The 27592-nt window shown below is 40.7% G+C and overlaps 1 protein-coding gene across 3 annotated transcripts in view; it reads left to right on the forward strand.

The window, feature by feature from the left end:
- NMNAT2 (nicotinamide nucleotide adenylyltransferase 2) overlaps positions 1 to 27592 on the forward strand; it is a 184238-nt gene that overhangs the window by 20820 nt on the left and 135826 nt on the right. Inside the window, exon 3 of one of the 3 annotated variants that reach the window (XM_036076583.2) lies at positions 17603 to 17748. In XM_036076583.2, coding sequence (XP_035932476.1) covers positions 17664 to 17748 — 85 coding nt within the window. In that variant the 5' untranslated portion in view covers positions 17603 to 17663. Of the gene's footprint in view, positions 1 to 17516; positions 17749 to 17839; positions 17883 to 27592 lie in introns of those variants that run through there. The other 2 variants (XM_036076564.2, XM_036076593.2) reach the window with 2 other exon arrangements.

Raw genomic sequence — 27592 nt, forward strand, 5'->3', positions numbered from 1 at the left:
CCATATGATAAATGTATGTTTAACTTTGTTGAGAAACTGCCAAACTAGCTGTACCATTTTGTATTTCCACAAGCAATGACAGAGTGGTTGCTGCACCACATATTAACCAGCATTTGGAATTGTCAATTAAAAAAAATTTTTTTAGCCATTGTAATGGAGGTATCCATTATGGTTTTCATTTGCATTTCCCTAATGATTAATGACTTAGAGCATATTTTTATATGCTTTTCTCCATTTGTATGTTTTCTTGGGGAAAGTATCTCTTTTTTTTTTAAATTGGGTTAAAAAACCCAAAAACAACTGCCGACACTACTAGTCCCCAATAAAAACCCTACACAGCTCTTGCTGAGTTATAAGAGTTCTTTATATTCTGGCTACAAATCCTTTATTGGACATATGATTTGTGAATATTTTCTCCACCTCTATAGTTTGTCATTCCTTTAACCTTTTTTTTTTTTCAAAATCAAACTTTTTAATTTCAGTAATCCAATTTATTAATTTTTTTCCTTTTATGGATTGTGCTTATGGTGTCATGTCTAAAAACTAATTACCAAACCCAAGATGATGCAAATTTCTGTATTTTCTTTTGAAAGCTTGGTAGTTCTACATTTTGCATTCAGGTATATGATCCAGTTTGAGTTTATTTTTGCATAAGGTGTGAAACATGTGTTAAAGTTATTTTTTCCTTTTTTTTCTGCGTATGTATGTTGAAATGTTTTAGCACCATTTGTTGGAAAGATTATACTTTCTCCATTGAATTGACTTTGCACCTTGTCAAAGATCAGTTGACTATACTTTGGTGAATCTATTTCAGGGTTTTTCTGCTTCATTGATCTATGTGTCTCTCCCTTTGCCAATTCCATACTATTTTGATTACTATAACTTTATAGTAAATCTTAAATTGAGTAGTATGACTCCCCTCTCTCCATATATGCTTATATATAAATATACTTATATATTTATACATATATTTATTTTTGTTTATATATAATATTTTTATATATAATATATAAATGTAAACATATACAAATGTATATTTATATATATAATATATAGGTAAATACATTTATATATATTATGTATTATATATATTATTCCCTGGTCTAGTTCTAACATCTGTCTCATATCTGAGTTTACTTATGATGAGTGCTTTTGTCTATTCAGCTGCCAACCTGATGTCTTAAATGCGTTATCTCAAAGTTTTCAAATGCATCTATGAGTTCAAAGAGGATTTTTAAAATGTTGTGTCTACATTTTATGATCATCTAATATGAAATTATTCTGGATCTTGTCATACAGTGTTAGTCCTCATGTTTGTTTCTAGCTGAGTTTGTACCAATGAATATCTAAAGTAACAGCATATAGTATTTAACGAGTGGAAAAGCTTGTCAGACTCCTGTAAATTTGCTTGTCTTGAAGTCAAAATGACAGTAATTTTCCTGCATATACTGCTATAGTTATGTTGATTAGCTTTACCAGTTGTGTAGACAAAACTAAGCTTTTGCAGTATAATAATAACTGGAAAGATATTTTCATAGAAAAATACTGTGGCTTAAATTATTTAATAACTTGAAATTTGGGGTAAACATGATGAGATGACTTAGAACCAGCTAATGAATAGTGGCTGACCTAGTATGTAAATTTCTTATTTGCATCAAATGAAAGTCAAATTATGTCATGCTAACTTTCTTTCTCATGCAAAAGAAGTGCCTCTAGTAGTTTAAATAGAGGAGTAGGAGAATTAATCTGCACCATAACAGTTTCGTACTGCAAATGGATATATTGCTTCAATATTGTCTTTTTCAACCCAATTTTAACAGATTATTAGCAGAAGTATGGTAGTATGAACTTAAAAAAGAATTTTGTATTAACTAGTATTTTTCCCAGAATTGTATTTTGGGGTGCACTGTTGAATAATGTACAGTTAATGTTGGATTTGGAGTTGAAAACAAATTCACTGTTTAAAATGGAATGCAATAGCAATAACAACAGCCCAAATTTTAGCCACTCAGTTAAAAATCAAATTAAGTCAACAAGTGACAGAAAGCAGAAGGAACTCTTATTGCCCTCTCCTCCTTATTTGGAATTAGCAACTTCAACCTCAGTCCTTTGAGCAGAAGCAGCCCTCCCATGTATCTCATAAGGGAGCAATTGGTGATCAATAATGAGACCAGGACACCTGGCAAAGGAAGTGGGACCTAAAATCCATCTAGAGGAAGGAGCATCTTTTCTAATTTACAGAGAGATGTCAAATGGGGTAATGGTGCCCTAGCTGATGAATCCTTTCCTTTGCCAAGTTTGTTGTATTAGTCAGGATACATATAGCTGCAAGTCACAGAGCATGTGACAAAGAATGCCTTAAGTAATTAACACATTTATCTGGAGATAGATGGTTCCAGGGTTGGGAAGTAGCTTGATGATGCCATTAAAGATTTTTTTTTTTTTAATCTTTCCATTCTGACATCCTTGAGTGTTGAATGTTTATCCTTGGATGGTCATCTCATGGTAACAAAATTGCTCTTACAACTCCAAGACCGCATCTTCATACAATTATATTGAACCCCCATCTCTGTTTTTATCAGAAATAAAAATTATTCACAGAAGTAAATCCATCCTCCCACCCCAGCCAACTTCCCTTCATGTATTATTGGCCAGAACCGGGTCACATAGCTACACTGGCTTTAAAGAGAGGTGGGAATGACTGCCTGAACAACGGAAGAGAGTTGGCAACCAACAGTGTCTACCACACCCGTAAAAGAAAAGGCTCTTTTTCACTTTCTGTTTCAAAGGCAAGCTCCAAATCTAGTAAGCAAAAAGCATCTCAACCACCCTTTTATTTGACTGGGATGTTTTCATGAGTCACTTTGTATCTCTATACTGTCGCATTCATTCAGACTAAGTAGAAAGAAGATAAATCTTAGTTTGAAATTTAAAAAGTTATAGAATAATTTTAGTAACTTGTATGTCTATCACTTTAAACTGCATCTTCTCAGTAAAAATTGGGCTAGCTGGCGAAGACCAAGAATGAATCCTTCAGACGAAGCTTTAAGGAATGAACATTCTTTGTATACAAATGGATCTACCAAGCTTCTTAAACACTTATTTTCTGCAACCCTGTTTAGCATATGTATTTTTTGTGTATGCAGGATGGAGGAGTGGTCGATCAAGGGAGCAACTAAAGGAAACTTAGGCAAATTAACACAATATTGGCTTTCAATTTAGTTTCCTAAATTATGAGGAATCTTGTTATTTAGGGAAATCCTATTTGTGACTTTCTTTCTCTAAAACAAGAAATCCATCAATAGTCAAATAACCACCCCCTAATTACCTCTTTACATGTAAACATGGATTTACATATACATGGATCCTCCTCCTAGAAAGTTTGTCTAATATATAGTATATGTTTCTGCCTTGGTTTCCCTTAGTTATATTATTTCAACAGTATTCACATCTCTCATAACAAAAATTTCCAGGGAAACTCTTGTTTTTATGCTCTCTAAGCAAGACACTTCCCTCTCCCTACACACACACCTCAAACAAATATACCAAACCCCACTTTATACTTAGAAAAAATCCATCTTAAAAAAGAAAGAAAGAAAGATAAGAAAAAGTCCATCTTACCCAAAATTGCTTATTTTTTTCTTAAAGGAGCTTTTAGGAAAAGGTGTGAGCAACCTTCATTCTTCCCCCTCTGAATTCCATTCCCAAGATTGAGATTTGGGTCATTCTCAAGTGAAAAGTGCTTTCTTTTCTTTCAGTGTCCTGGGTTTGCTGAAGAGTACAATGGTAAGAGAAGAGAGAACAACATGTCGCAGCCTCCAAGGCAGTTTCTTACTTACTGCATTGTGCAACTGCCTCCTTTTCAATTGCATACTTCATTTTAATCCACATTATGGCTCTTGCATTTTTCCAGAGAGGCTAAAAAGACCCATCATTATACAAAGTTTGATTACTTCAAAGAACGCTTTTGGTGCCATTTAGATGAGGAAATGAACCCTTTACTATTTGCAAATAACATTTCCTCTACTGTGATGAATTTGCTCAAATCATCTTGGAGACCACCCCAACACATGGATAGCCTTGAGTTGGGGGCCTACAGGAAGATTCTAGAACATTTTTACCAAAACCAGCCTATGCTTTCCTTCTGTCAGGAAGTCTTCCTTAAAAGAGATGTCCCCTGGGATTAAGAGATCCTCGAACTAGGAGAACGATCAAAGACCAGCTGAGCCAGAAAACTTTCAAAGTCTCACAGCTGAAGGGGAAGGGAGACTTCAGCAGAGGTGGGCTGGTGTGGGAGGAAGCAGAGCAAAGGTGCTGGTGATCACAGGCAGTGAGTGCTGTCTTACCTATCCCATATATCACTGGAATTCCAACTCCGGGGACTCTGGCTGGCAGTCGCTTCTGGATAGGTTGGTGTGCTCAGCCTTTAGCTGGAAATGTCACTGAGCTACAAAGTGGGCTGGCATAGCCTTCCTTCTTCGTCTAGGCTAGATATCATGTTTGAGAGCCAAAAGACCCTTACCTACTTCATTGTCCTGCAGTTGATAGAGGAAGGTGTGTACCCCCACCCACAGTCTCCCTTCAAAAAGGCAGCTTGAAGCCTTGAAACATGAGTGGACCCTGGATTCTGACAGCACTGGTTCAAATCCTGACTCTGCCATGTGTAGTGCAAATCATTTGACTCCCCTGACCCGTTTCTCATTTGGAAAATTGTGATCACAATGCCTGCCAACCTCTAACCCCTCCACACACCCAGGTTTAGAGTAAAAAGTCAGAAAACATGACTTTTAAACTCACCTCAAAATTTCCTTTCCTCCCTTCACTTAAAAATTAAAAGTGTGGAGAGTGAGAAGAGCTCCCATCCAGAGGGATGGCAGGAGAAAAATTTGTAGCCTGTGTAGGCTGATGGACGTGTGCACAAGGGCAGTTCAAGAGAACAACATTAATCACAAGCAGCCATAAAGGTGAATCATAAAATGCACCCTCCCCACCTTTACAAAGTGAAATCTCAGACCTCCCAGAGCTTGGGACCTCTAAGTGCATCTTTCCACCTTTAGTTCAAATAGCTACATGGCCATCTGTCAGCATTAAAACTGAGGGTGAATTGGATGTGTTCATTAACTTGGTTGTAGTAATCATTTTACAATGTGTACATATATCAAATCACGTTAAGCTAAAATATACACAATTTTATTTGTTAATTTTACCTCAATAAAGCTTGGTGGAGGAAGGCTGAGAGTGTATTTTTATGGACTTCTAATGTTCTATAATGTCCTTGCACTTTGCTTTCTAGAGTGCATCTACCAGTAATTTAGAAAAATATCTACACGCACATATCCATGTACAGTAGCTCTCAGTCCCATATCTCCTCTCCTTCTTTGAATCCCCTTTAGATCCTCCTCCCTGACAGACAGTTGCAGACAAGGTGAGTTCCTCCCTTCCTGCTTTCATTTTCTCTTCTACCCAAGGCAGCTAGAAGCCCAGCTAACCCGAGAGTGACCATTGCCTGTATTTGCTGAGACAGGAGCTAGTCTAGGGCAAATGCCACCAGACCTGGCAAAAGTGGGGGAAGCTCTATAGTCTCCCTAAGTATTTCCTCTTCCCCATAAATTCCAAGGTCAGGGTCAGATGCATCTGTGTTTTATCATGGTGCCAGTCAACCCAGGGATGGAGGGCTATCTTCCTTTCACCAGACACTAAAGTGTCCTCCAGATAGAAGAAATAAATCATGGAACCAACTCCTTTTGGTTCCCCTGGATGACTGTTTATTCATCCTTCCCTCTCCCAGGCTACTTCTGAGCAGCTCTTTGTGTATCCGACTGCCCTCATGGAAATCACTCTCTCTGTCTCCCAGCAGAACCCCTTGCTTATCTGCACCTTAAAGTAAGATTGACCCATGTGACAGGAAGTGTGAGAGCCGAGGGGGAAATGAGTGGGAGGTGGACACAAACACCAGGGGTCCTCCATGTCCCATTCACCATAAGTCACATTAGGAGCAACCAAAGGGTGTTCTGTCTGTTTTTTTTTAAAAAAAACAATTTTATTTATTTATAAAGTAAGCTCCATGCCCAGTGTGGGGCTTGAACTCATGACCCTGAGATCAAGAGTCACATGCTCTCCCAACTAAGCCAGCCAGGCGCCCCAAGTCTGTTCTGCCTTATATGTTACCTTACAACCAAAACTTAGTCTCTAACTTCACCCCATTGCCTTTTTCCATGACGAGTAATAAGAAGTCAGTCAGACGTTTAAGTGCAAGAATGACTTCACTACAATATGGGAACATTAAGCCAAGACTACCTATGAAATGCCGAAATTTACCTACCCAGTAGAGAGACTGAATACACTTTGCTTCTCGGTCCCACTGCCAGGCTATTCAGGTTCTACCTCCTAGGAACTAGTGGCTAAGAAAGAAGAAAAGAGGCACCTTCTAGTCTTGAGAAAGGCAAGGATCTTTACGAGTAGGCTCTGCAGTCTTTGTGTTCAGATTTAAAATATCATTTCTGTCCTCCTTGATGGTCTGAAATCTTCAATTCTCCCTTATTCTCAAGCCAAACAAATTTCTGTAGCCAGCAGCCTGGAGGTTCTGATCTGGACACTTACTAGATACAACCTTGAGGAAGTCACTTAAACTTCCTGAACCTTGCTTTCTTTCCTCATAGGAAAATCCAGAACAGGGCCTGTAAACGCTTAGCTTACAGGATCATTCATTGTAAGGATCCGATAGAATAACATATGTGAGAGCACTGTGTGTCCTAGATGGCTCTACACATGTAAGCAATTATTGGATCAAATCCTTAATAATAATAATAATAACATATTAATTACAATTGTGCTGATAGTCCCTTGTAGAACTCTGGGGTCCTCCACTCATTTTCTTTTTCTCTTTCCCCAGTCATTATCTATCATTCTGCTTGATTCATCCTTCCCACGTTCTCCCTTCCCCTATTCATGAAATACACATGCACAAAACCTATAATTCTTTCACCCATTATTCTAACTCCTGTCAATCAGTTTCTTTTTCATTGCATATTTACATTTCCAAAATAACCACATTTACATATAATTTTCTCTTGCCCGCACAAAAAGTGGGTACAGCTAGATACGGCATTTAAGGGGGTGTGTTGATTTCAATTCAGGAAACAGAAACAAGTGTAGGTATTTTAAGCAGAAAGGGATTAAAAACAAGAAATTCAGTGCTTACAAAATTCACAGGAAGAGCTAAACAAGGGGAAGTTAGGGGCCACCACTGGGGTCTAGATTTTTTTTTTTTAAGATATTTTTTATTTATTTATTTGACAGAGAGATAGAGAGCACAAGTAGGCAGAGTGGCAGGCAGAGGGAAAAGGAGAAGCAGACTCCCTGCTGAGCAGGGAGCCCGATGTGGGGCTCGATCTCAGGACCCTGGGATCATGACCTGAGCCGAAGGCAGACGCTTAACCAGCTGAGCCACCCAGGCGCCCCTGGGGCCTAGATTTTAAGGGCACAGCACAACAGCTGTAGTCCAGAGGTCAGCTGCCAAACTGCCTCTCAATACCTGTGATTTCAGTGACTAGAATCTGGGGACTACTGGAATGTGGGTTCTGGCTTTGAACTCACATCAAGTGTTGCTTAGCAGCAAGAGCAAGGGCAAGGTGGCCTTCACCTCACCACTGCCTTCCGAATCTCATGCAAGGGCATTGCCCTGGCAGAATTTAATTAGTATCCAGAAATCTAGTTGCAAAGGAGTCTGAGAAATGTCATTTCTGACTTTCTAGGGCCTAAAGTTCAGGAATGTACATACAGGGCTTTGGGAATGGATGCCTACTTCCATCTGACGACAACCTGCTCAAGATAGTGACTTTATACTCCTTACAGAGTAAACAACACCATGATGGCCTAAAAGAGAGTTTGAGGGGAGGGGAGAAGAAAAGGGGCAGAGATCTTGTAGTTGCAACCTTTACAAATACCTGTGGGGATTTATTTGGGGCAGGCCTCTTGGTTTTTAAGACACATAACTCAGATTAAGAGTAAAAATTATGCATAGAGAGTGGAGTCGGCCACAAGCAAAAAGGATTCCACATTTGCTATGTGCCACACTGTGATAGATAACTGGGGACAGAACAGTGAACAACACAGAAGCTGTTCCTGTTGAGAGATAGGATATTAGAAATGTCTGGTTGACTGCCCAGGTTCAAAGCCTACCTCCACTACTTATTAGCTGTCTGGCTTGAACAACTTCTCCAAGTCCCAGTTTCCTCATGTGTAAGCTAGATGTAATCAAAGAACCTACTTAATTGAGAGATGGTAAAAATAAAATGAGATAACACATGTAGAGTACTAAGCATATTGCCTGGTACATCATCGTAGGGTGTAAATAAATGTTGGTGAAGGGTTTAAGCAAATCAAAAGGCAATTACAGTACAGGACACTGTAATAATGCAATGATGCAAGAAAAAGAGCACATATGAGGAGAGGCATTAACTCAGGCCTAGGGGGCTCACTGAAAGCTCAGGAAATAAATAAATTCTGGGTTGGCATTTACTGGCTAGGAGAAAGCATTCTATATTTGATGACTAAAAGAAGTTCAGTGTGGCTGGAGCAGAGGAAGTGGAGTGAGGTTAGAAGGCAATTAGCCAGATCATGAGGGGACTTACAAGACTTTTAAGAGTTTGAATTTGGGGGCACCTGGGAGCCTCGGTCAGTTAAGCAGCTGCCTTTGGCTCAGGTCATGATCTCAGGGTCCCGGGATTGAGCCTGGATGTGGGGCTCCCTGTCATCAGGGAGTCTGCTAGTTCCTCTCCCTCTGCTCCCCCAGCCCCCGCCCCGCTTGTGCTCTGTCTCTCAAATAAATAAGTAAAATCTTAAAAAAAAAAAAAAAGAGTTTGAATTTCATTTTGAGGGCACTGGGAAGTCATTGAAGGTTTCAAAGCAGAGTGATACGACCTGATTTATATTTTAGAAAAAAATCCCTTTGGCTGGAATATGGAAAATGTTTAGAGGAGGGAACGATTACTGGCGGGAAGTCCAGCCAGAATTTTTTGGATTAACTAAAGAGAGAGAAAAAGGTGGTCTGAACCTGGGAAGTAGCAGAAAGATAAAGAAAAATGGAACAGTTCTGGAGATATTTAAGAAGCAATTGGCTGGAAGGTAAGGTATGCATTTTCCCCCCACTATTCTCCAGTCCTTCCTTGGCTTTCTTTATTAATTTCAATTAGGAAACAAAAACCTTTAACAAACTTATCTTCTTAGGTAACAGATCATATAGTGGCCTCCAGAAGCATATGCCCCATGTTAGTTAACATAGTAAAGATGTTCATATTGCAAATTTCAGGTCATGTGGAAAAAAAGATGGAGCAAGGACTAAATTTGCATCTGGCTTTTGCTTTGGTGTGTTTGGGGTAGTAAAACTGGGACAGTGCCCTCTTACAACTCCAACTGAGTAAATGGGCAGAGGCAGACCTATTTTTGGCCCCTGGTGAGTGGACTAAGATAGTTACATGACTCAAACTGAGCTAACAGAATTCCATCTTAACAGTTTGTACCAAGACACAGAAACTGAGGCCAGTGGATGTTGGGAATTGGAAGTCATGTATAGTCTGTGCCATAGTTTGGCCCATGAAAATCCAAGTCATTCTTACAGAGTAGCAGGAACCAAGAATCTTTCAGAGAACCTGGTGTACAGAGAGAAGGATGATGCTGATGCCTGGTACAGACAACAGATCATGTGGAGGAAGTGGCGGGGGGGGAGGGGTGGAGAGAGGGAGGGAAACTGAAGGAATTTAAAGCTCTGGTTGCCAGGCAAGGACGTCTTAGAGAGTATCTAGTTCTCATCCTCAAAAGAGTATTTCCAACACTCTCTTCAATTCTTGAAAGCTCCTGCACAAACTTCCTGGATTCATCTAGGACTGTGTTTACCTTGGCACGCTTTGCTCCTTTCCCACCAGCTTCTACCTTCCCACCAGTCAGTCAGTCTCAGCTTACCCCTACAAGAAATTGGAGTTCTGAATATTAATAAGACATGTTCCTGGGTTCAATCAGATTATTGAATTTGAGGTCTACACTATATGTTTTCTTCTTATAGCAACGTTGGGGACATAATTTTGTCAAGCTTCTCTACCGTGTTCTAGAACAATCCTGCCCAGCCAAGCAGTTTGAATGGAGTTGGCCTCCTTCCTGTTTCCCTTCCCCCTTTGAACCCAGCATGGGCAAATGACCCAGGTTTGGCCAATTAGAATACTTCTCTTTCTAATCACAGTGACTGATCAGGAATGGGCACAAGATCAGTGCCAGATAATCAGTCTTCCTTAAGACTTCACTGGCATTCCTGGGAAGGATGTGCCCTCTTAATGGGATTATGATCTGTAGGGACAATGTCGTTTGAGGCTGCCAGCAGCCACCTTTCTTTGATATGAAGAGCACCGATCTGAAATAGAGCAATCACAAAGGAAAGTAAACAGGGATGGTAAGAGAAAGAAATGGAGTCGTGATGATATTATTCCAACTCTTAGATACAGCTTTCCCTAAAGCTAGGTCTACTTTTTAGCTTTCTGTTATGTATATGATATATTCTGATGTTTTGGTATCTTTAAAACCTTCTTTTTCTGGGGAGAGACTGCCCTTCCCTGAGCTAGCCAATTCTTAGAGATAGCAAAGGGCCCAACAAAAAGCATGCCTTTGATAGGCAAACTAATCCAGAGTCAGACATCCTCTATCTGGACCATAAACTCCAGGAGGTAATATTCTCTGCCTTCATCCTAGGGCCAACTACTAGGCAAGTAGGGACCACACCTATAGCCCAAAGCCCTCCAAAATTATTCAAATTAGACTATCCTACACTGCTTACTCTACCCTGCCTTGCCTTTTCTGTGGACATAAAGGCCTATGGCCTAAGCTCTCTCCTCACTCCTATCTTCCACGTCCTAACCATCCTGATGTTTTTCCCTGTGGCCCTGTATGACATGTCATGCCTCCTGTCTCTAGGACCTGTGAGGATAATAAACTGTTTTCCTGGGCCTCTCCTGTGTCTCCTCTTATGACCCTACCTGGCTGACCATCTCGTAAATGACTACAAAACAACTTCCTACTCACAGAGATCAATAGATGCTCTCTTTGGCGTATGCTGGTTTGAATAGGGTTTCTGTTATGGATTTCTGAAATAGTCCTTGTATAATAATACAAGCAACTTATAAAATCTAAAAATGTACAGCTACCAACCTTGAGCCACCTCAACTCCACCAAAAAAATGAATACAGGTTGTGAAGATTGAAACTTAACAGGTCCAAGTGGTGCAAATTTTTCTTATGCCTCTATTTCTTCTGAAATTAGTTAGTATTGGCAAGTTGTGAGAGTAGCTCAGCCATACCACTGTTATTTTCTGCATCTCATGGGTTTGGGGAATCATGGGACTGAAATTCTAGGTCGATCTGACTTAACTGAATTGTGAGTTATTGACATAATGGGAAAAAATATTTGTATTTTAAGTTGCCTATTTATTTAACACTCCCTTGAGCCAAATGTGTTTTCCATTTGAGTGATGTAAAAGAGAGAAGCAGAGATATTTTCAGATGTCATTTCAGGGAATACTTACCCGTTTTTTTCTTTTTTCTTTCTTTCTTCTTCTTCTTCTTTTTTTGAGAGAAAGGAAGCACGGGCAGGGGGAGGGCCAGAGGGAGAGGGAAGAGAGAGAATCTCAAGCAGAATCTACACTCAGCACAGAACGTAGAGTGGGGCTCCATCTCAGGACCCCGATATCATGACTTGAGCCAAAATTAAGAGTCGGATGCACTGACCCAGGTGCCCCAATACTTATCCTTCTTTTTCTTTTTTAAGATTTTATTTATCTATTTATTTATTTGACAGAGAGAGAGAGCACAAGCAGGGGGAGCGGCAGGCAGAGGGAGAGGGAGAAGCAGGCTCCCCGAGGAGCAGAGAGCCTGACGCGGGGCTTGACCCCAGGGCCCCGGGATCATGACCTGAGCCGAAGGCAGACACTTAATAGGCTGAGCCACCCAGGTTCCCCAATACTTATCCCTCTTAATGATACTTCTTTCTAAGTCTCCTAGAACGGATTTTTCTATCTCCTATTGCTGCTCTGGGGAAAACTTTATAAGTTGTGAGATCTTGAGTCTCAAGATGAAAATAATGATTTATATGCTCCTCTCCCTGCCCCTCCATCTGAAAGAAGCCATGATGAATAAATCAGCAAATATCCGAGCTGGCTGAAGAAATTTATTGTTAAAGGCATCCAATGCTTATTGGTTATAAAGACCTGTGGTGCCAGCAGTATTACTATGTTTGTAATTGATAACCAGGCTTTAAATTTTGGAAACATTTTTCACTTGTGAAATAGGATTCGAATGATTAGAGAAATTATAAGTCCGAGTGAGGTTTTGGGGATTTAGAGCTAGAAGAAGGAATCTTGATCTAGGGACATTTTTCACTTCACAGATGTAAAAATACTCGCTTGTGGAGAAGATGGGGAGAGTAATGCCAATCACTTTAGCTCTATCCCTGAAGATGTTTATCTTGAAGAAAAGTGGAGAAAGCAAAGGAGAGAGAATTGTACAAATGTTGAGGCCTGTAGAGAATCCCAAAGAGTCATGGTTCTCTCAGAATAATATTTTTACAAGGAAAACATAAAATAAATACTCACTCTCTGACTTTATGATGAGAACTAAAGGAGCCACACCAAGTGTGTGCCTTTTTGCTCTTCCTAAAAAGGATGACCCCTAATATTACCTTGGAACCAGCTTTATAAACATGGAATGGTTTCCCCCTGATCAGTGATGTAAATGGATGATTAATCTGGACTAGGTGAATGGGGAGAGAAGGGAACACGCATACCCACTGTGCTAGACTTACATGGGCACATTTCAAATCAGACTCATAGATACTTATGCCCACCCATCAGAACAGATATTTACAGCAAAGAAAGTTCTGGGTTGGATGGTCCGTCTTGAGCCATTTGGAAACCAAACTGGCTAGAGCAGATTGCAAGATTTAGGCTGTGGGAGAATGACTCTGGTTCCTTTTTAGCCTAAAGCAATTACCCAGCTGTTGGGAAGTTGAAATATTGGACCAAATTATATTACCTAAGTTAAAATAAGCACTCCTGAGAATAGATCACTACATATACTAAGGTACATGTATTATGCAAGAGTTGACATTCCCATTTCTATATCTCATGAACCAGCCTTGGAATCTTCCCTGAAAATAAATTCGATGTTAGTATCTTTTTGGCTATTTATTTTTGTTGGTTAATATATACACTACTAGCACATTTCCAAAGTTATTACCCTCTAAGATCAGCACTTCCAGAAATCTTCCTGACAAAGCCATCAATAGAAACAACTGAACACTTAAAAAACAATAGGTGTTTTGTAGGTAACAACTATGGAGTTTGACCAAAAGCTGACACTATGCTTTTTAAAAAGTCAGTGACTCACACATGGTGTTATTTGATCCATTTAGCACCCCTTAAAGTACACAGAGCACATTGACAAAATAGAATCAGCAATAAATCACTTGTCCAAAGCCAAACAATTAGAAGGGGGAGAGCCAGGACTTGCTCTCCATGGTTTTGTTTTGTTTTTTTAATTCTTATTTATTTATTTTTAAGTAGGCTCTCTGCCCAATGTGGGGCTTGAACTCATGACCCTGAAGATCAAGGGTCACATGCTCTACTGACTGAGCCATCCAGGCACCCTTCTCCATGTTTTTATATTCCAATTCCAGAGCCCTCTTTGGGGATGCAGAAATTAGATATAAGCATAAGGAAAATAACAAGAGACAATTAGAATCACAACCAATTAATCTAATCGATAGAATTTAAACTATCACTTAAGACATAACCTACAAAACTGAAAATATTTATTGCATTGTATAACACATTCATGTTTCACTGTTACCCTCTGGGCATTGGGCTGATGAAAAGATTTTTCATCCTAATTCATCTCTGACTTTATGATGGAAAATCTTGAGTCTCAAGATAAATATTTACTGACCACTATTGTGTATGGGAAGCCTGAGTTGGATCTTTTCTCTTTCTTTTTACTAAAATTAACTTGTAGCATTGAGTGAGTGTCCAGTCATTCCAGCAAGTTAACATTGAATTTTCCTCTCTACCTTTCCATTTTTCCTGGATAAAGAAAAGAAAACCTAAAAATGTGGTAAGGCAATTCTCAGTCTGTTCTTCATGTCTCTGCTAAGAAGTTCCATTCTCTCATTTATAAAATAGGTATCACTTATTGACCATCTACTATATGCTACATATTCTACATCCATTATTGGCAATCTTCACATCTCTGTGGCTTAGGGGGTATAGTTACCCTCATTTTTACGGATGTGGTCAGTATAGCATAGCAGTGAAACTTGGATCAAGAGCAGGTCCTTCAACCAAAAGCTACCAGAGTTTGAATCTGGCTCCATACAAACTAGTTTTCGGAACTTGGACCACTTACGTCGTTTCTCTGTTCTCCTTTATGCCCATCTCTAAAATGGGATAAATTACATGAACTTATCGGAGTTATATGAACTCACAATTAGAGTTATTATAGAGTTAATGAATTAACATCTGTAAACAGCTTATAGTACCTGGGCTTCTAGTGGTACTCAGTGAACCTTAGCTACCATTATTAATTTGGTGTGCCCCAAGGCTGAATCTGAGGGACTCTTTTCTTCTTCATATATCTGTTACTCCCTAGATGACCTCATTTAATCCTATGGTTTTAAATATAAAACTATACTGATGACTCCAGAATTCATATCTCCTGCCAAACCGGTACTTTTCTTTTTTTTCTTTTTTTTTTTTTTTCTTTTTAATTTTTTATTGTTATGTTAATCCCCATACATTACATCATTAGTTTTAGATTTAGTGTTCCATGATTCATTGTTTGTGCATAACACCCAGTGCTCCATGCAGAACGTGCCCTCCTCAATACCCATCACCAGGCTAACCCATCCTCCCAACCCCCTCCCCTCTAGAACCCTCAGTTTGTTTTTCAGAGTCCATCGTCTCTCATGGTTCTTCTCCCCCTCCGATTTCCCCCCCTTCATTCTTCCCCTCCTGCTACATTCTTCTTCTTCTTTTTTTCTTTCTTAACATATATTGCATTATTTGTTTCAGAGGTACAGATCTGAGATTCAACAGTCTTGCACAATTCACAGCGCTTACCAGAACACATACCCTCCCCAGTGTCCATCACCCAGTCACCCCATCCCTCCCACCCCACCCCCCACTCCAGCAACCCTCAGTTTGTTTCCTGAGATTAAGAATTCCTCATATCAGTGAGGTCATATGATACATGTCTTTCTCTGTTTGACTTATTTCGCTCAGCATAATACCCTCCAGTTCCATCCACGTCGTTGCAAATGGCAAGATCTCATTCCTTTTGATGGCTGCATAATATTCCATTGTATATATATACCACCTCTTCTTTATCCATTCATCTGTTGATGGACATCTTGGCTCTTTCCACAGTTTGGCTATTGTGGACATTGCTGCTATAAACATCGGGGTGCACGTAGCCTTTCGGGTCCCTACTTTTGTATCTTTGGGGTAAATACCCAGTAGTGCAATTGCTGGATCATATGGTAGCTCTATTTTCAACTTTTTGAGGAACCTCCATACTGTTTTCCAGAGTGGCTGCACCAGCTTGCATTCCCACCAACAGTGTAGGAGGGTTCCCCTTTCTCCGCATCCCCGCCAACATCTGTCATTTCCTGACTTGTTAATTTTAGCCATTCTGACTGGTGTGAGGTGGTATCTCATTGAGGTTTTGATTTGGATTTCCATATACCTCAACTTTTTTAAAGGCCATTAAAAAATAAGAATTAATAGATATCACAATAGAACACTTGGTTATCCCTCAAACTTTCTTTCCCCATTTTCTCAATCTCAGTCCACTCCTTTGTTTAAGCCAAATTTCTAGACATTTTCTTAGATTTCTCTTTACCTCATCCTACACATCCAATCCTTGTGCAAAGACCATAAATTCTATCTACCAAACTTGTCCCAAGAACATCTGCTTCTCATCAACTTCACCTTTATAAACCCTAGTCCAAGGACAACTCCACTTAGCCTAGGCTACCAGCAAAATTTCCTAAATGCTTGGGGCGCCTGGGTGTCTGTTGGCTAAGTGTCTGCCTTTAGCTCAGATCATGGTCCCGGATCCCTGGGATGGAACCCTGCATCCAGCTCAGCGTGTGGACACTGCTTCTCCCTCCGCCTCTCCCCTCTGCTTGTTCACTCTCTCAAATAAATAAATAAAAAATTTAAAAAAATTCCCTAAATGCTTGCCTTGCCCTCCCACTTTTTGCCTACCAACCGGAGTGATCTTATAAAAATGCAAGTTACTCATCACTCCCCTGCTAAGCTTCAGTGGTTTCCTTTTGTTATTCCTCTCTAAATTATTCCACTTAGAAAAAATCCCAACCCTATCCTAGCCTCCAAGCCCCACTCCATTCTGTCCTGAAGGACAGTCCAATCTTGTCTCCTAGCGTTTTCCCCTTATTCGTGCATTCTAGTCATGCTGGTCTTCTTTCACGTCTATGAGCACAATAACTCTTCCCTGTCCCAAAATATGTGTACCAGCAGTTCCTTGTCATTTAGGTTGCAGTTTGAATTTCATCTCCCTGGAGAGGCCTTCCCTGACTACTGGATTTAAAGTGGCCCCCCTCCCCCATTCACCTTTTGTTCTGCCAGAGAGTGAATGGTATTCACTGGTGGGGCACTGCACAGTCGCCGTCTAATATTTTCCTCCTCTGTTTGTCACCTCCCTCCTCCAGTAGAATGTAAACTTGAAGAAGAGGAGGACTTTGCTTTATCAGCAGGGTTTATAACGGGGCCTCACACATAGTGAGCACTCAAGAAACACTTGTTGAATGGGTAAATCTTTGTCTCAACTTTGACAGCTTGTGTAGGATCACAGTAGTTTCCTAGTACAGCTTTAGTAACTCTGCCCCATACGTGTTCTCTGCATTGCTTCAACCCATAAAAAGGTCCATTATTCCAGAGGAGGGATTCAGAAATAGGGATTCCCCCTATTTCTTGGCAACCACTCGGTGAAGATCTGGACTCAGTTCAGCAGTTCAAAATCATCAGATTAGGGGGAAAAGAAAGACAGAAATTAGTATTCCTGACATAAACCATTGTCATTTCTCACTTAAAACTTTTAGGAAGAAAAAAAAAAACCCCAGTTCTTAAGATCAAACACTTTTGGAGTTGAAAATGTTAGAGAAAGTAGATGTGGACAGAAAAATGTTAGCGTGTGGGAGGAAAAGTCAGAAGGAGGTAAAAGAAGGAGCTCACACCGTGCTGTGAGTATCATGGTTCTGGGCTTGGGTACCATGGTTTGCCTTGTACATAGACACTAAGGAAGAGCGTGATGGAGTGAGGTGGGTGGCGGCGAGGAAAGGCAGGAGTGGGAGACCAGGACGAGAGACGTGAAAAAGGCTAAAAAGAAAAGAGAAGGACGAAGCAGAGCCATACAAAAGCAGCCTCGGATCTTGCCGGGGCTGCAAGCGTTAAGGGGAGGCGGGGAGTGACGCGGTTTGCGTCTGGAGCGGCTCCTTGGAGTCCACAGCATCCACCGCCGGAGCCTCGCCTTCCTTTCTCCCTCTGCAGACATATCGAGACACAAAAAAAGAGGCGACCCCTGGACCAGCGCGAGGGACCCACCCGCACGATGACCGAGACCACCAAGACCCACGTAATCTTGCTTGCCTGCGGCAGCTTCAATCCCATCACCAAAGGGCACATTCAGATGTTCGGTGAGTCCCCCCGCCCACCCCCGGAGGCAGCTTCCGCCTCTCTCCTTCCCCGGCACCTGTATTTTCCAGGGTGACTGAACAGTAAGGCGTGTGCCCCTCTGGAGGGATGCGCCGGCTCATCCCCCTGGTGGGAGGTCAGCCCGTCTATTCCGGGCTCCTGGGAAGGGACGTGGACTGCGCTTCCTAGGCGTCACTTGCTCCGGCCAGACCCGGCTTACTGGGGGCCAAGGGGTGGGGGAGGGGAGGGGCCGGAGGTGACTGTGGGTTTGGGCCGGGTGGGAGGTCGAGGTTCCAGAACTGGGGTACGGTGGTGTGGTAGTTTGGCCACTTGGCTGCGGAGGATCGGGGTGGGGTTAGAGGTTGGGTCGCGGAGAAGGGAAAGAGGGGGTTGGAGATAACGTGCTGTTTGTTTAGGATGGGTGGAAAGCTCGAAGGAGTTAAATGATGTATATGCCTTGGAGACACAAACACACTCACACACACAACACACCATTAGCAGGGCTGGGGCTTGAAGAGATTAATTTAGGGTTTGGCTAATGGTTCAGGGCGGCCCAGGGGCGAATGTTTGAGGGTTGTGGACCGTGTATTGCCCTCGCGAGGTGGATGGCTGAGTGAAGCGGGTGAGGGGCTGGCCAGCCTGGGCTTGGCTGCCGGGACCCGCTGCCCAGGAAGGGGAGGGGGCGGGGTGGCCGCTGCGGGCAGCCCTTTTCAAGCTGATGTTGATGGATCCGGGCCCAAGTTGGCTGAGGCTCTGCCGAGGGCTATGGCACCCGGAAGGCTTGCGGCGTGCGAGCGTGTGTATGAGTGTGAATGTGTGTGTGTGTGTGTGCGCGCGCGCGCGCGCGCGCGAGTTGGGGCGGGGGGGCGCGCATCATTGCGCGTTTGTTTCTTGGAGGCTTTGGGGCGTGGAGAGAAAGGGAGTGAGCGGTGGCTCCCAGCTGCTGGTTTGGGATTAAGCAGGGGCAAGGGACATTTGATCGATGCCTGTCGGAGATCTCGGGCCACCGGTGGACGCGGCTTCCCTGCTGCTCCGGTAGGACCCAACGGCACGGGGGCGTGCGCGTTTAGACCCTGAGGGAGGGACGCGGAGGTCACTTTAGAAGCAGGCATAGAGCAGAGGTTAGAAGTTGGGGGTGCTTTTTTTCTGGCACTGCAGGAAATGAGAAGAGGAGAGAGAGTGGGCTGGAGATGGATGAGAGACGGGTGGGAGGCCCTGCGCGGGCCTGCCAGCAAGGCGCTATCCAGAGGCGGCGGTGCTGAAGCTCAGGGCGCGCCGGAGCTGGCTTTGGACACACGTGTTTACCCGGTGCCGGAGGATTGCGTGAGCCCTCCTAGGGCTGTTTAATGAAAACCACATCATATCGGTAAAGACTGGGCGAGGTGGCTTTGACTAAAAATACTCTTCTCTTAAACCTAGAAGGTGCGTTGAACTGGGCCCGCTTATTAAAAACCTCATGAAAAGAATATAGAACTACTTTGAGCTGAGGGCAGATTCAGGTAGGCACATTTATAGGATACAAGGAGGGAGATTGAGAGGTAGCCATCCCTTCCTCACCATGCCTTCAGCTTTTAAAAGTGTCTTATTAGGAGCTAATGCTAACCTACTTACTAAATAAAGACTTTTGTTTTAAGCATCAGAGTAGACCAGAGTACCTCATCATTTATCTAAGGGAATATCAGTGCCCTAGGAACACTCTACTTTCACTGATGCCTTTACCCAGGTCCGGCTTTTCTTCTCTGTCCATATTTCCTCTAGCCATTTTGTGTCACTGTACTTTATTCCTCTCCATTGCCAGGGCAAGATTGGGCTTTCCTCTGGAACTGCTTGGCTCTAGAAATCTTTAGTGAGCTAGCCGGTACTCCTTTTTTCCTGGGGCTAAAGTAGTCACTTCCACTTGTTTTGGATTGCAAGAGGGGTAGATTTAAATCAAGAATTGAGGATTCTGTTTTGCAGCTGAAAACAGTTTGCTAACAGTGATAAAGGCTTTTGTTAAGTCGATGCTGACCTGCCAATTCTCCATGAGTTCAGAGGATAGAATATGTGGAAATAGGTATGGATTACAGCAAGCAGGTTTAGACATGGAAGAGGTGAAAGTAGACTTTCTGACAGTAGTGACTATTTTCTTGGTATTGGAACTGAGGAATAAGAGAGAATATCTGTCAACAAAGCCTTATGAGCGTCCATTAGTTATGTGTAATCCGAAGAGCAACATGGAAAGAGGATATGGTATGCTCACTGTAGCCTTAAGGAGCTTATAACCTAATGAAGGATTTAGCACATATACATATGAAAAGGAAACAAGAACACAAAATACATATTAAACTATTCTTTGTAGAATCTCTTATGGGCATCTTTGAGCTCATGATAATTTTGTGATTTACTTCTGTGGTTTCTGGTTTACAGAGCCTTTTCATCTTACTTATTCCTAATAGCAAGCTTACCAGAAAGTCATCATTATCTCCATTTTACAAATAAGAAACTGATGTTCAGAGGTGAAGTGACTTTAAGAGGCTTAGGTGACATGAAGAGTGGGTGGCAGAGTTAAGACTTGAAGCCCACATTCCTGATTCCTCTTTCAGAGGACTTTGCCCTGTACTACGTGCAGGAACAAGTGCTCACTGATCTGACTGCATAATTCCATAAACTCTATTTCCTTCAAACGTAGACTAACAGAGATTTGAATTAAATTGGTCATCAACTGGGGCGCCTGGGTGGCTCAGTCGGTTAAGCGACTGCCTTCAGCTCAGGTCATGATCCTGGAGTCCCGGATCGAGTCCTGCATTGGGCTCCCTGCTCAGCGGGGAGCCTGCTTCTCCCTCTGACCCTCCCCCTCTCATGCTCTCTCTCTATCTCATTCTCTCTCTCAAATAAATAAAATCTTTAAAAAAAAAAAAGAAAAAATAAATTGGTCATCAACTAAATGAGATTCCTAAATATGCATTTTAAGAGCTTTTTTCTGTCTCTAATGAAAGCAGTTATCCACAAACTATTTTCTCCTTTTAAATGGCTTTTTAAATCTTCTCCACAACAGTACAGAAATAATCAATTCAATAAAGTTATCAAACTTTCTTTAAGGTGCCTGAAATTTGTAATTGAATTTCTTTTTTAAAGACCTGAACAGGACTTTGAAATTAGACATCTTTAACAAAGTTACTGTATTTTGAAATCCAATTGCTTGACAAAGAAAAAAGAGAAAAACTATAAGGAAAAAGAGATGTGTCATTCAAAACTAAAAACTCATTCTTCATCTCTGAAAAGTAGTACTTGTACAGTTCTCAATATTTGTAAAATATTTTATTTTATTTTATTTTATTTATTTATTTATTTTTAAAGATTTTATTTATTTATTTGAGACAGAGAGAATGAGAGAGAGAGAGAGCACATGAGATGGGGGAGGGTCAGAGGGAGAAGCAGGCTCCCCGCCGAGCAGGGAGCCCGATGCGGGACTCGATCCAGGGACTCCAGGATCATGACCTGAGCCGAAGGCAGTCGCTTAACCAACTGAGCCACCCAGGCGCCCTGTAAAATATTTTAGAATGAGCTTTTCCTTTTACTTTGTAGAAGGGGAAGTTGATATTATTCCTAACTGTGGCTATAGAAACACATAGAAAAATTTAATGTTTGTGATGGAGAATTTGACACTTATATACTTAACTATAGCTAAAATATTTTCAGGGATGAGTAAATTTTTGGCAAAATAAACTCAAACTAACAGTGTTTTATTTCGTGGTCTGCTTTTTTACATAAGAGACTAACATGACACTAGAAGGTTTTTTTTTTTAACACATTAAATCTTAGTTATTGAGTATGTAGAGATTATATTTCAGTATAACTTTCTTCGCGTTTATATTGCTGTGTTTGTCAATAAATTCACCCCTCAGAAATAAGATAGTAAGTTTAAATAGAAAAGTAAAAAAAGGACTGATCAGATAAGTTTTGCCATAAAAAATAAAGGAATTGCAAGACTTGATCACAGCAGAAATGTATTCTGTTTTTTGATGATTGCAAAATAACTGGATTTTCCAGTTTTTCTACTTCAAAATATTTTTACTTTGAACAAGTGGGTCTTTTGAAAAGAGACATGATCCAATTCTGTCCCGCTTCAAGGGTAATGAAGAGGGCTTTTTATTTATTGTGGAATTGGAAACGTAGCCCCTATTGCTACAACTAGAAATCATAAGAAAAATGAATTTTAGTTTCTATTGATATAGAGAACTGTCAGAAATGAAGAAAGTGTTTAATATGCTTGAAATGCCTGTAAAAAAAAAACATTAAACACAAAGTGATATTTTGTACTTTTGGCACCATTTCTTATTTGATCCTACCCTGCAAGTTAAACTGGATAATATTATCATCTCCTTTTTACAAAGGACAAAGCAGAGGTACAGGTGTAAGTCATTTGGTCAAGGTCATATGCAAAAGTCAAGATAAAACTAGTTTTCTGATATCTAGACTTTCTCTCTCATTCAGGATACCTCTTTATTCCTTTCATTGCAACAACACCTATGAAAGGAGGAGTCACCTGAACTTAGTTGTTAACAAAGGGTGATGAGAACTTTTGTCCTTGGTAACACAGGCCACCAACAAAATATATTCAACAAAGATATCTATTCCCAACATCTTATACTATAACAAGGAAAAGCTATTTTTTTTCTTAGTACTCATATATTTTCCATATAATTGTGTTGCTAGAACATTTTTTTCCACACTCCCATACCTCCTCCTTCCTCCCCACTCTTCTGTTACCACAACTAACACCTACTTATACTTCAGATTTTAGCTTCAATGGTACTTCCTCAGGGAGCCTCCACTGACTTCTAAATTAAGTATGGTTACCCTGACATTTGATCCCACATCACCTTATACTTTCCATGCCATAACTGTCATCTCATTATGTGCTTAATGACTATTTTCCATGCTAGACCTTAAGCTCTTTTAGAACAGAAACCATGCCTGGTTTCATTATTGATTTATTTCCTAGTACCTAGCATGGAGTAAGCTTTCCGTAATAGTATAATATAAATCATAGTTGCAAGTAACAAGTCTTTGCTCCATCATAGTTGTTGAGTAAATAAAAAATAAATGAGTCTATAGAATCTTGTTCCAGGTAGAGGAATCAACCATGCACAAGGGCTGGGGTGGTGAGGCAGAGAGACATGATATATTAAAACAAAGGATGGTTCAAGGAGAAGGGGAGTAAGAGATAATACTGGAAAGGTAGATAGAAGTCTGATCGATTACAAAGGCTTGTAAGTCATGTTAAGGAATTTAAATTTTATCCCAATGACAATGAAAAAACATTGCATGGTTTTTAAAGTAAAGGAATGTCATAATTATATCTCTGAAGTTATGAATTAATCAAATTTTGAATACAGAATGATGAAGGGCAAGAATAAAAATGTAGTGACCAGCTAAGCACCTATTTCAGCAATACAGAGCTCAAGTAAGGGAAGATGGTCACCTCACCCAGACTGGTGGTGTTTGGGATGGAGAGTGAGTGTATCTGAAAATATCTGAGCTGTAAAAGGGATGCTTATTTGGTGACTTGATGGGTGGGTGTTGGCAAAGGAGACCAGGGTAACTCTCAGGTTTCTGTCCAAGGTAGATGAATAAAGAACACTGAAGAGAAGCAGGTTTAGGGTTGGTGGTGGGGAAAGTAAGGATTATACTTACTCTAAAATTTTGGAAATATGTGTTCTAACTAAGCACTGATGCAAAAAAAGGAAATACTTAAATTCAAAGTGTCTTTGTAGCTGGGACATTTGGATCTTCTAATAAAAGCTCCCAGTAGGTTCTAGTTGGGTTATTCAAAGTTCCTCACATGAGAATGATATTGAAATTCATTAACATTATGGAAGTAAAAAGATAAAAAAGGGTGTGCTGCCTTTTTTAAAAGTATGAATTTGGAGAAAATCAAGGTCCTAAAAGTGACTCTTTTTTAATATTAAGGTTGTGAAATTGGGAATAGTTGATACAGTTCAAAAGACCATTCTAGAACTTGCCCAACACTGATGATGGCTGTAATATATTTTCAGGTGGATTTGGGCATTCTAACTCGTTGATAAGTTAAAAGTCCACTAATGAAAACTCATGGATCAATCATGGTAGTTTCACGGGCAGGAGCTGTGTCTGCTCATGACATGAGAATAAGGCCTGAAAAAGAAAATTTGGACATTTTTATTCACATGAACAGGTGTTTGATTTACGTTCTCCTGCTGAACTGATTAACCGAGCCTCATGTGGAACAAGCTAGCTATGAGAGACAAATATCCCATCTGGAATTCATCCCAAACCAAGGAATATGATAAAACCAAGAGGGTTGATATTCTAACAATTTTGAAATGAAGTATTCATTTTCAGTTTCTCTTCTCTTTTTGTTTTACTTGATTTTATTCTACATGTCTAAGCATTTTATTAGAAGATATGCTTAGACCTATCAGAATTAGAGGTTCATATGCCTTTTAAGAAAAAGTTTGAATATTACTTAGTAGGAACATCCTTTAAAATATGAATGCCTGGGTGGCTCAGTCAGTTAAGCATCTGCCTTCGGCTCAGGTCATGATCCCAGAGTCCTTGGATCGAGTCCCGCATCGGGCTTCCTGCTTAGTGGGAGTCTGCTTCTCCCTCTGACCCTCCTCTTTCTCTCTCTAATAAATAAAAATCTTTAAAAAAATATAAAAAATATTATGAATCTCAAGAGAAAGATTTCTATACACATTTCCAATGTTAGACCAAGGCAAATGAACAGCCTAGATGTGTGGAGGCAAACTAAAAAACAAAACCTGCTAACCCTCAAGTTTGGACCCCTCTGTTTCAGAGATATCTTCAGATATGAGAGGAACATGCAAAACTGGATGGATTATCTGTATTTTCTGTTATTTTCTATTGATAGGCAATAGTTGTGAAAGTAGTATAAGGATGACTGGGAAAGAGAAAGAAAACCCACTTTTTTAAAAAAGACTTTATTTATTTATTTGAGAGAGAGAAAGCACAAGAGGGGTATGGAGGGGAGAAGGCAGAGGGAGGGAGAAAAGCAGACTCCCCACTGAGCAGGGAGCCATGATACAGGGCTTGATCCCAGGATCCCAAGATCATGACCTGAGCCAATGCAGACGTTTAACCGATTGAGCCACCCAGGAGCCCCATACCTGCTTTTAAAAGTGCTTCTTTATGGGCGCCTGGGTGGCTCAGTTGGTTAAGCGACTGCCTTCAGCTCAGGTCATGATCCTGGAGTCCCGGGATCGAGTCCCGCATCGGGCTCCCTGCTCGGCAGGGAGACTGCTTCTCCCTCTGACCCTCCCCCCTCTCATGTGCTCTCTCTCTCTCTCTCATTCTCTCTGTCTCAAATAAATAAATAAAATCTTAAAAAAAAAAAGAAAAGAAAAAAAATACCTTATAAAAAAAAAAAAAAAAAAAAAAGTGCTTCTTTAAAGGGCACCTGGCAGGCCCAGTGAGTAGAGCATATGACTCTTAATCTCAGGGTTATAAATTCAAGCCCTACATTGGGTGTAGAAATTACTTTCAAATAAAATCTTAAAAATAAAAAGTGTTTCTTTAGAAAAGATTCAAGTGTAAATTTAATAATATCACCACAGATACAGTGTTCTGAATGTAGTGATTGTTTAATCAGTATTTAATGACACTGTAAAATATACACTTTCTAGTAAAGTTCTTGTTCATTTTTTTTTTTATTTGAGAGAGAGGGAAAGGACAAATGGGGGGAGGGGCAGAGGGAAGCAGGAGAAGCAGACTCCCCACTGAGCAAGGAGCCTAATATGGGGCTCCATCCCAGGACCCTGAGATCATGACCTGAGCCTAAGGCAGACACTTAACTTACTGAACCACCCAGGCACCCCTCTTGTTCATTTTTTAAACTTTCAAATCATCCTGAATTGCTCAAGAAGATCCTAAGGACACAAAGAAATGCATTAAATATTTTTTCAACACCACCTTTTTAATTTTTTTTTAATACCACCTTTTTAAAAACAATATTCAGGGGCACCTGGGTGGCTCAGTCGTTAAGCGTCTGCCTTCGGCTCAGGTCATGATCCCAGCGTCCTGGGATAGGGCTGCGCATCAGGCTCCCTGCTCAGTGGGAAGCCTGCTTCTCCCTCTCCCACTGCCCCTGCTTGTGTTCCGTCTCTCGCTGTGTCTCTCTCTGTCAAATAAATAAATAGAATCTTAAAAAAAAAAGTAAAAAAATAAAAATAAAAACAATATTCAACACACAGAATTTTGGTTAAACAAGGGATTTAAAATAATTCCTAAAGATTTGATGTAACAGACTAAGAACTGGGATATAGGAATTTATTTGATAGAGAATTACATAATTTATGGACATGTTCCATATTTCAACATATGTAAATGTAACATTAGTTTACAAGGAAGGAAGTTTTCCATTGCCAGAGGTTTTCACATTATAAGCATTCCATTGCAAGGAACGAATTTGCTTTTTTTGGATACAGTTTGGCAGATAGCCTCAGAAGTATTTTAGCCAAAAAAAAAGTTACATGGTTTGACCAAGGCCATCCCCCTGACATTGGCATCTTCCCTCCACCTCTTGTACTGGACAATATCTCCATGATCTATGAACTCTGCAGCAAAGGCAAATATGATAACCACCACCAGCATCATCATCTTCCACATTATCATTTTAATAGTGGAGCTGCCTTCTTTGGGCTTCTGTAAACTCTACTACCATTAAATTGTTTTCTGTTAAATTTATTGCACAATTCTCTTTATTCTGAACAAGTGAGCCATTCAGGAAAATTGTTGTAATTCTGGGGACAAAGGGGTAGGAGGAAGAGGTAGAAAAGAGCAAAACTTAGAGGCTAACCCATGGAAGTGGTGGCAGCTTAAATAGCACTCTTTTTTCCTACTTTCTTCTGCATCATGTTACCTCCACGTGGATAGCCATGCTGCTATATGTTGACCTCATTTAATATTTACCAATCAGTAGGAAGAGGATGAGTGAAGTATAGCCCCTAGATAAGACTAAATGCATATGGTTTTGTTCTTGTTCCAGTTGCTTAGGTCATAAACCTTGAACTTCCTTGATCCTTCTCTTTGCACACCCCATCTATGTCAGCAAATGATTTTGGATCTATCTTCAAAATACAAGTAGGACCAACCACTTTTCCACATCTACAACCCTGGTATAAGCCACTGGTATCTTTCACCTGCATTATTTCAATAGCTTCTTAACTGATCTCCCTGCTTCTACCCTTGGCCCCAATACTCAGTCCTCAACAAAAATAGCCAAAGCAATCCTTTCTAAAAGTAAGCCAGATCTAAGTCAGATCATGTTGCTCCTTTGCTCAAAATTCTCCAATGGCTCTCTATCTCATTCAAAGTCAATGTCATTAAAACGGCTTACAAGGTCTCCATGATTTGCAACCTTTCCCCCTCACCCCCCTACAGGAACACACTCTTTCCACCTCATTCTTAGCCAACCTTACTGACCTCCTTGCTTCAACCTTAGAGTCTTCATGCTGAATGTTCTCTCTGCCTAGAATACCCTTCCCCCACATATTCCCATGTCAAATTCACCCTCCTCAAAGTTTTTGCCCAAATGTTACTTTCTCATTGTCTACTTTGCAGATCCTATTCCCCTGATCACATAATTTGAATTGTAGCTCACACCTTCCCAGTCCCCCTTATTCTGCTCTTCTTATACCTTTCCCCTTACTTCTTATTACCTTTTATTTTTTTTTTTTAAGATTTTATTTATTTATTTGACAGAGAGAGAGACAGCAAGAGAGGGAACACAAGCAGGGGGAGTGGAAGAGGGAGAAGCAGGCTTCCCGCTGAGCAGGGAGTCCAATGCGGGGCTCGATCCCAGGA

This window comes from Halichoerus grypus, chromosome 7, assembly GCF_964656455.1.
Source record: "Halichoerus grypus chromosome 7, mHalGry1.hap1.1, whole genome shotgun sequence".
Lineage (NCBI taxonomy): Eukaryota > Metazoa > Chordata > Mammalia > Carnivora > Phocidae > Halichoerus > Halichoerus grypus.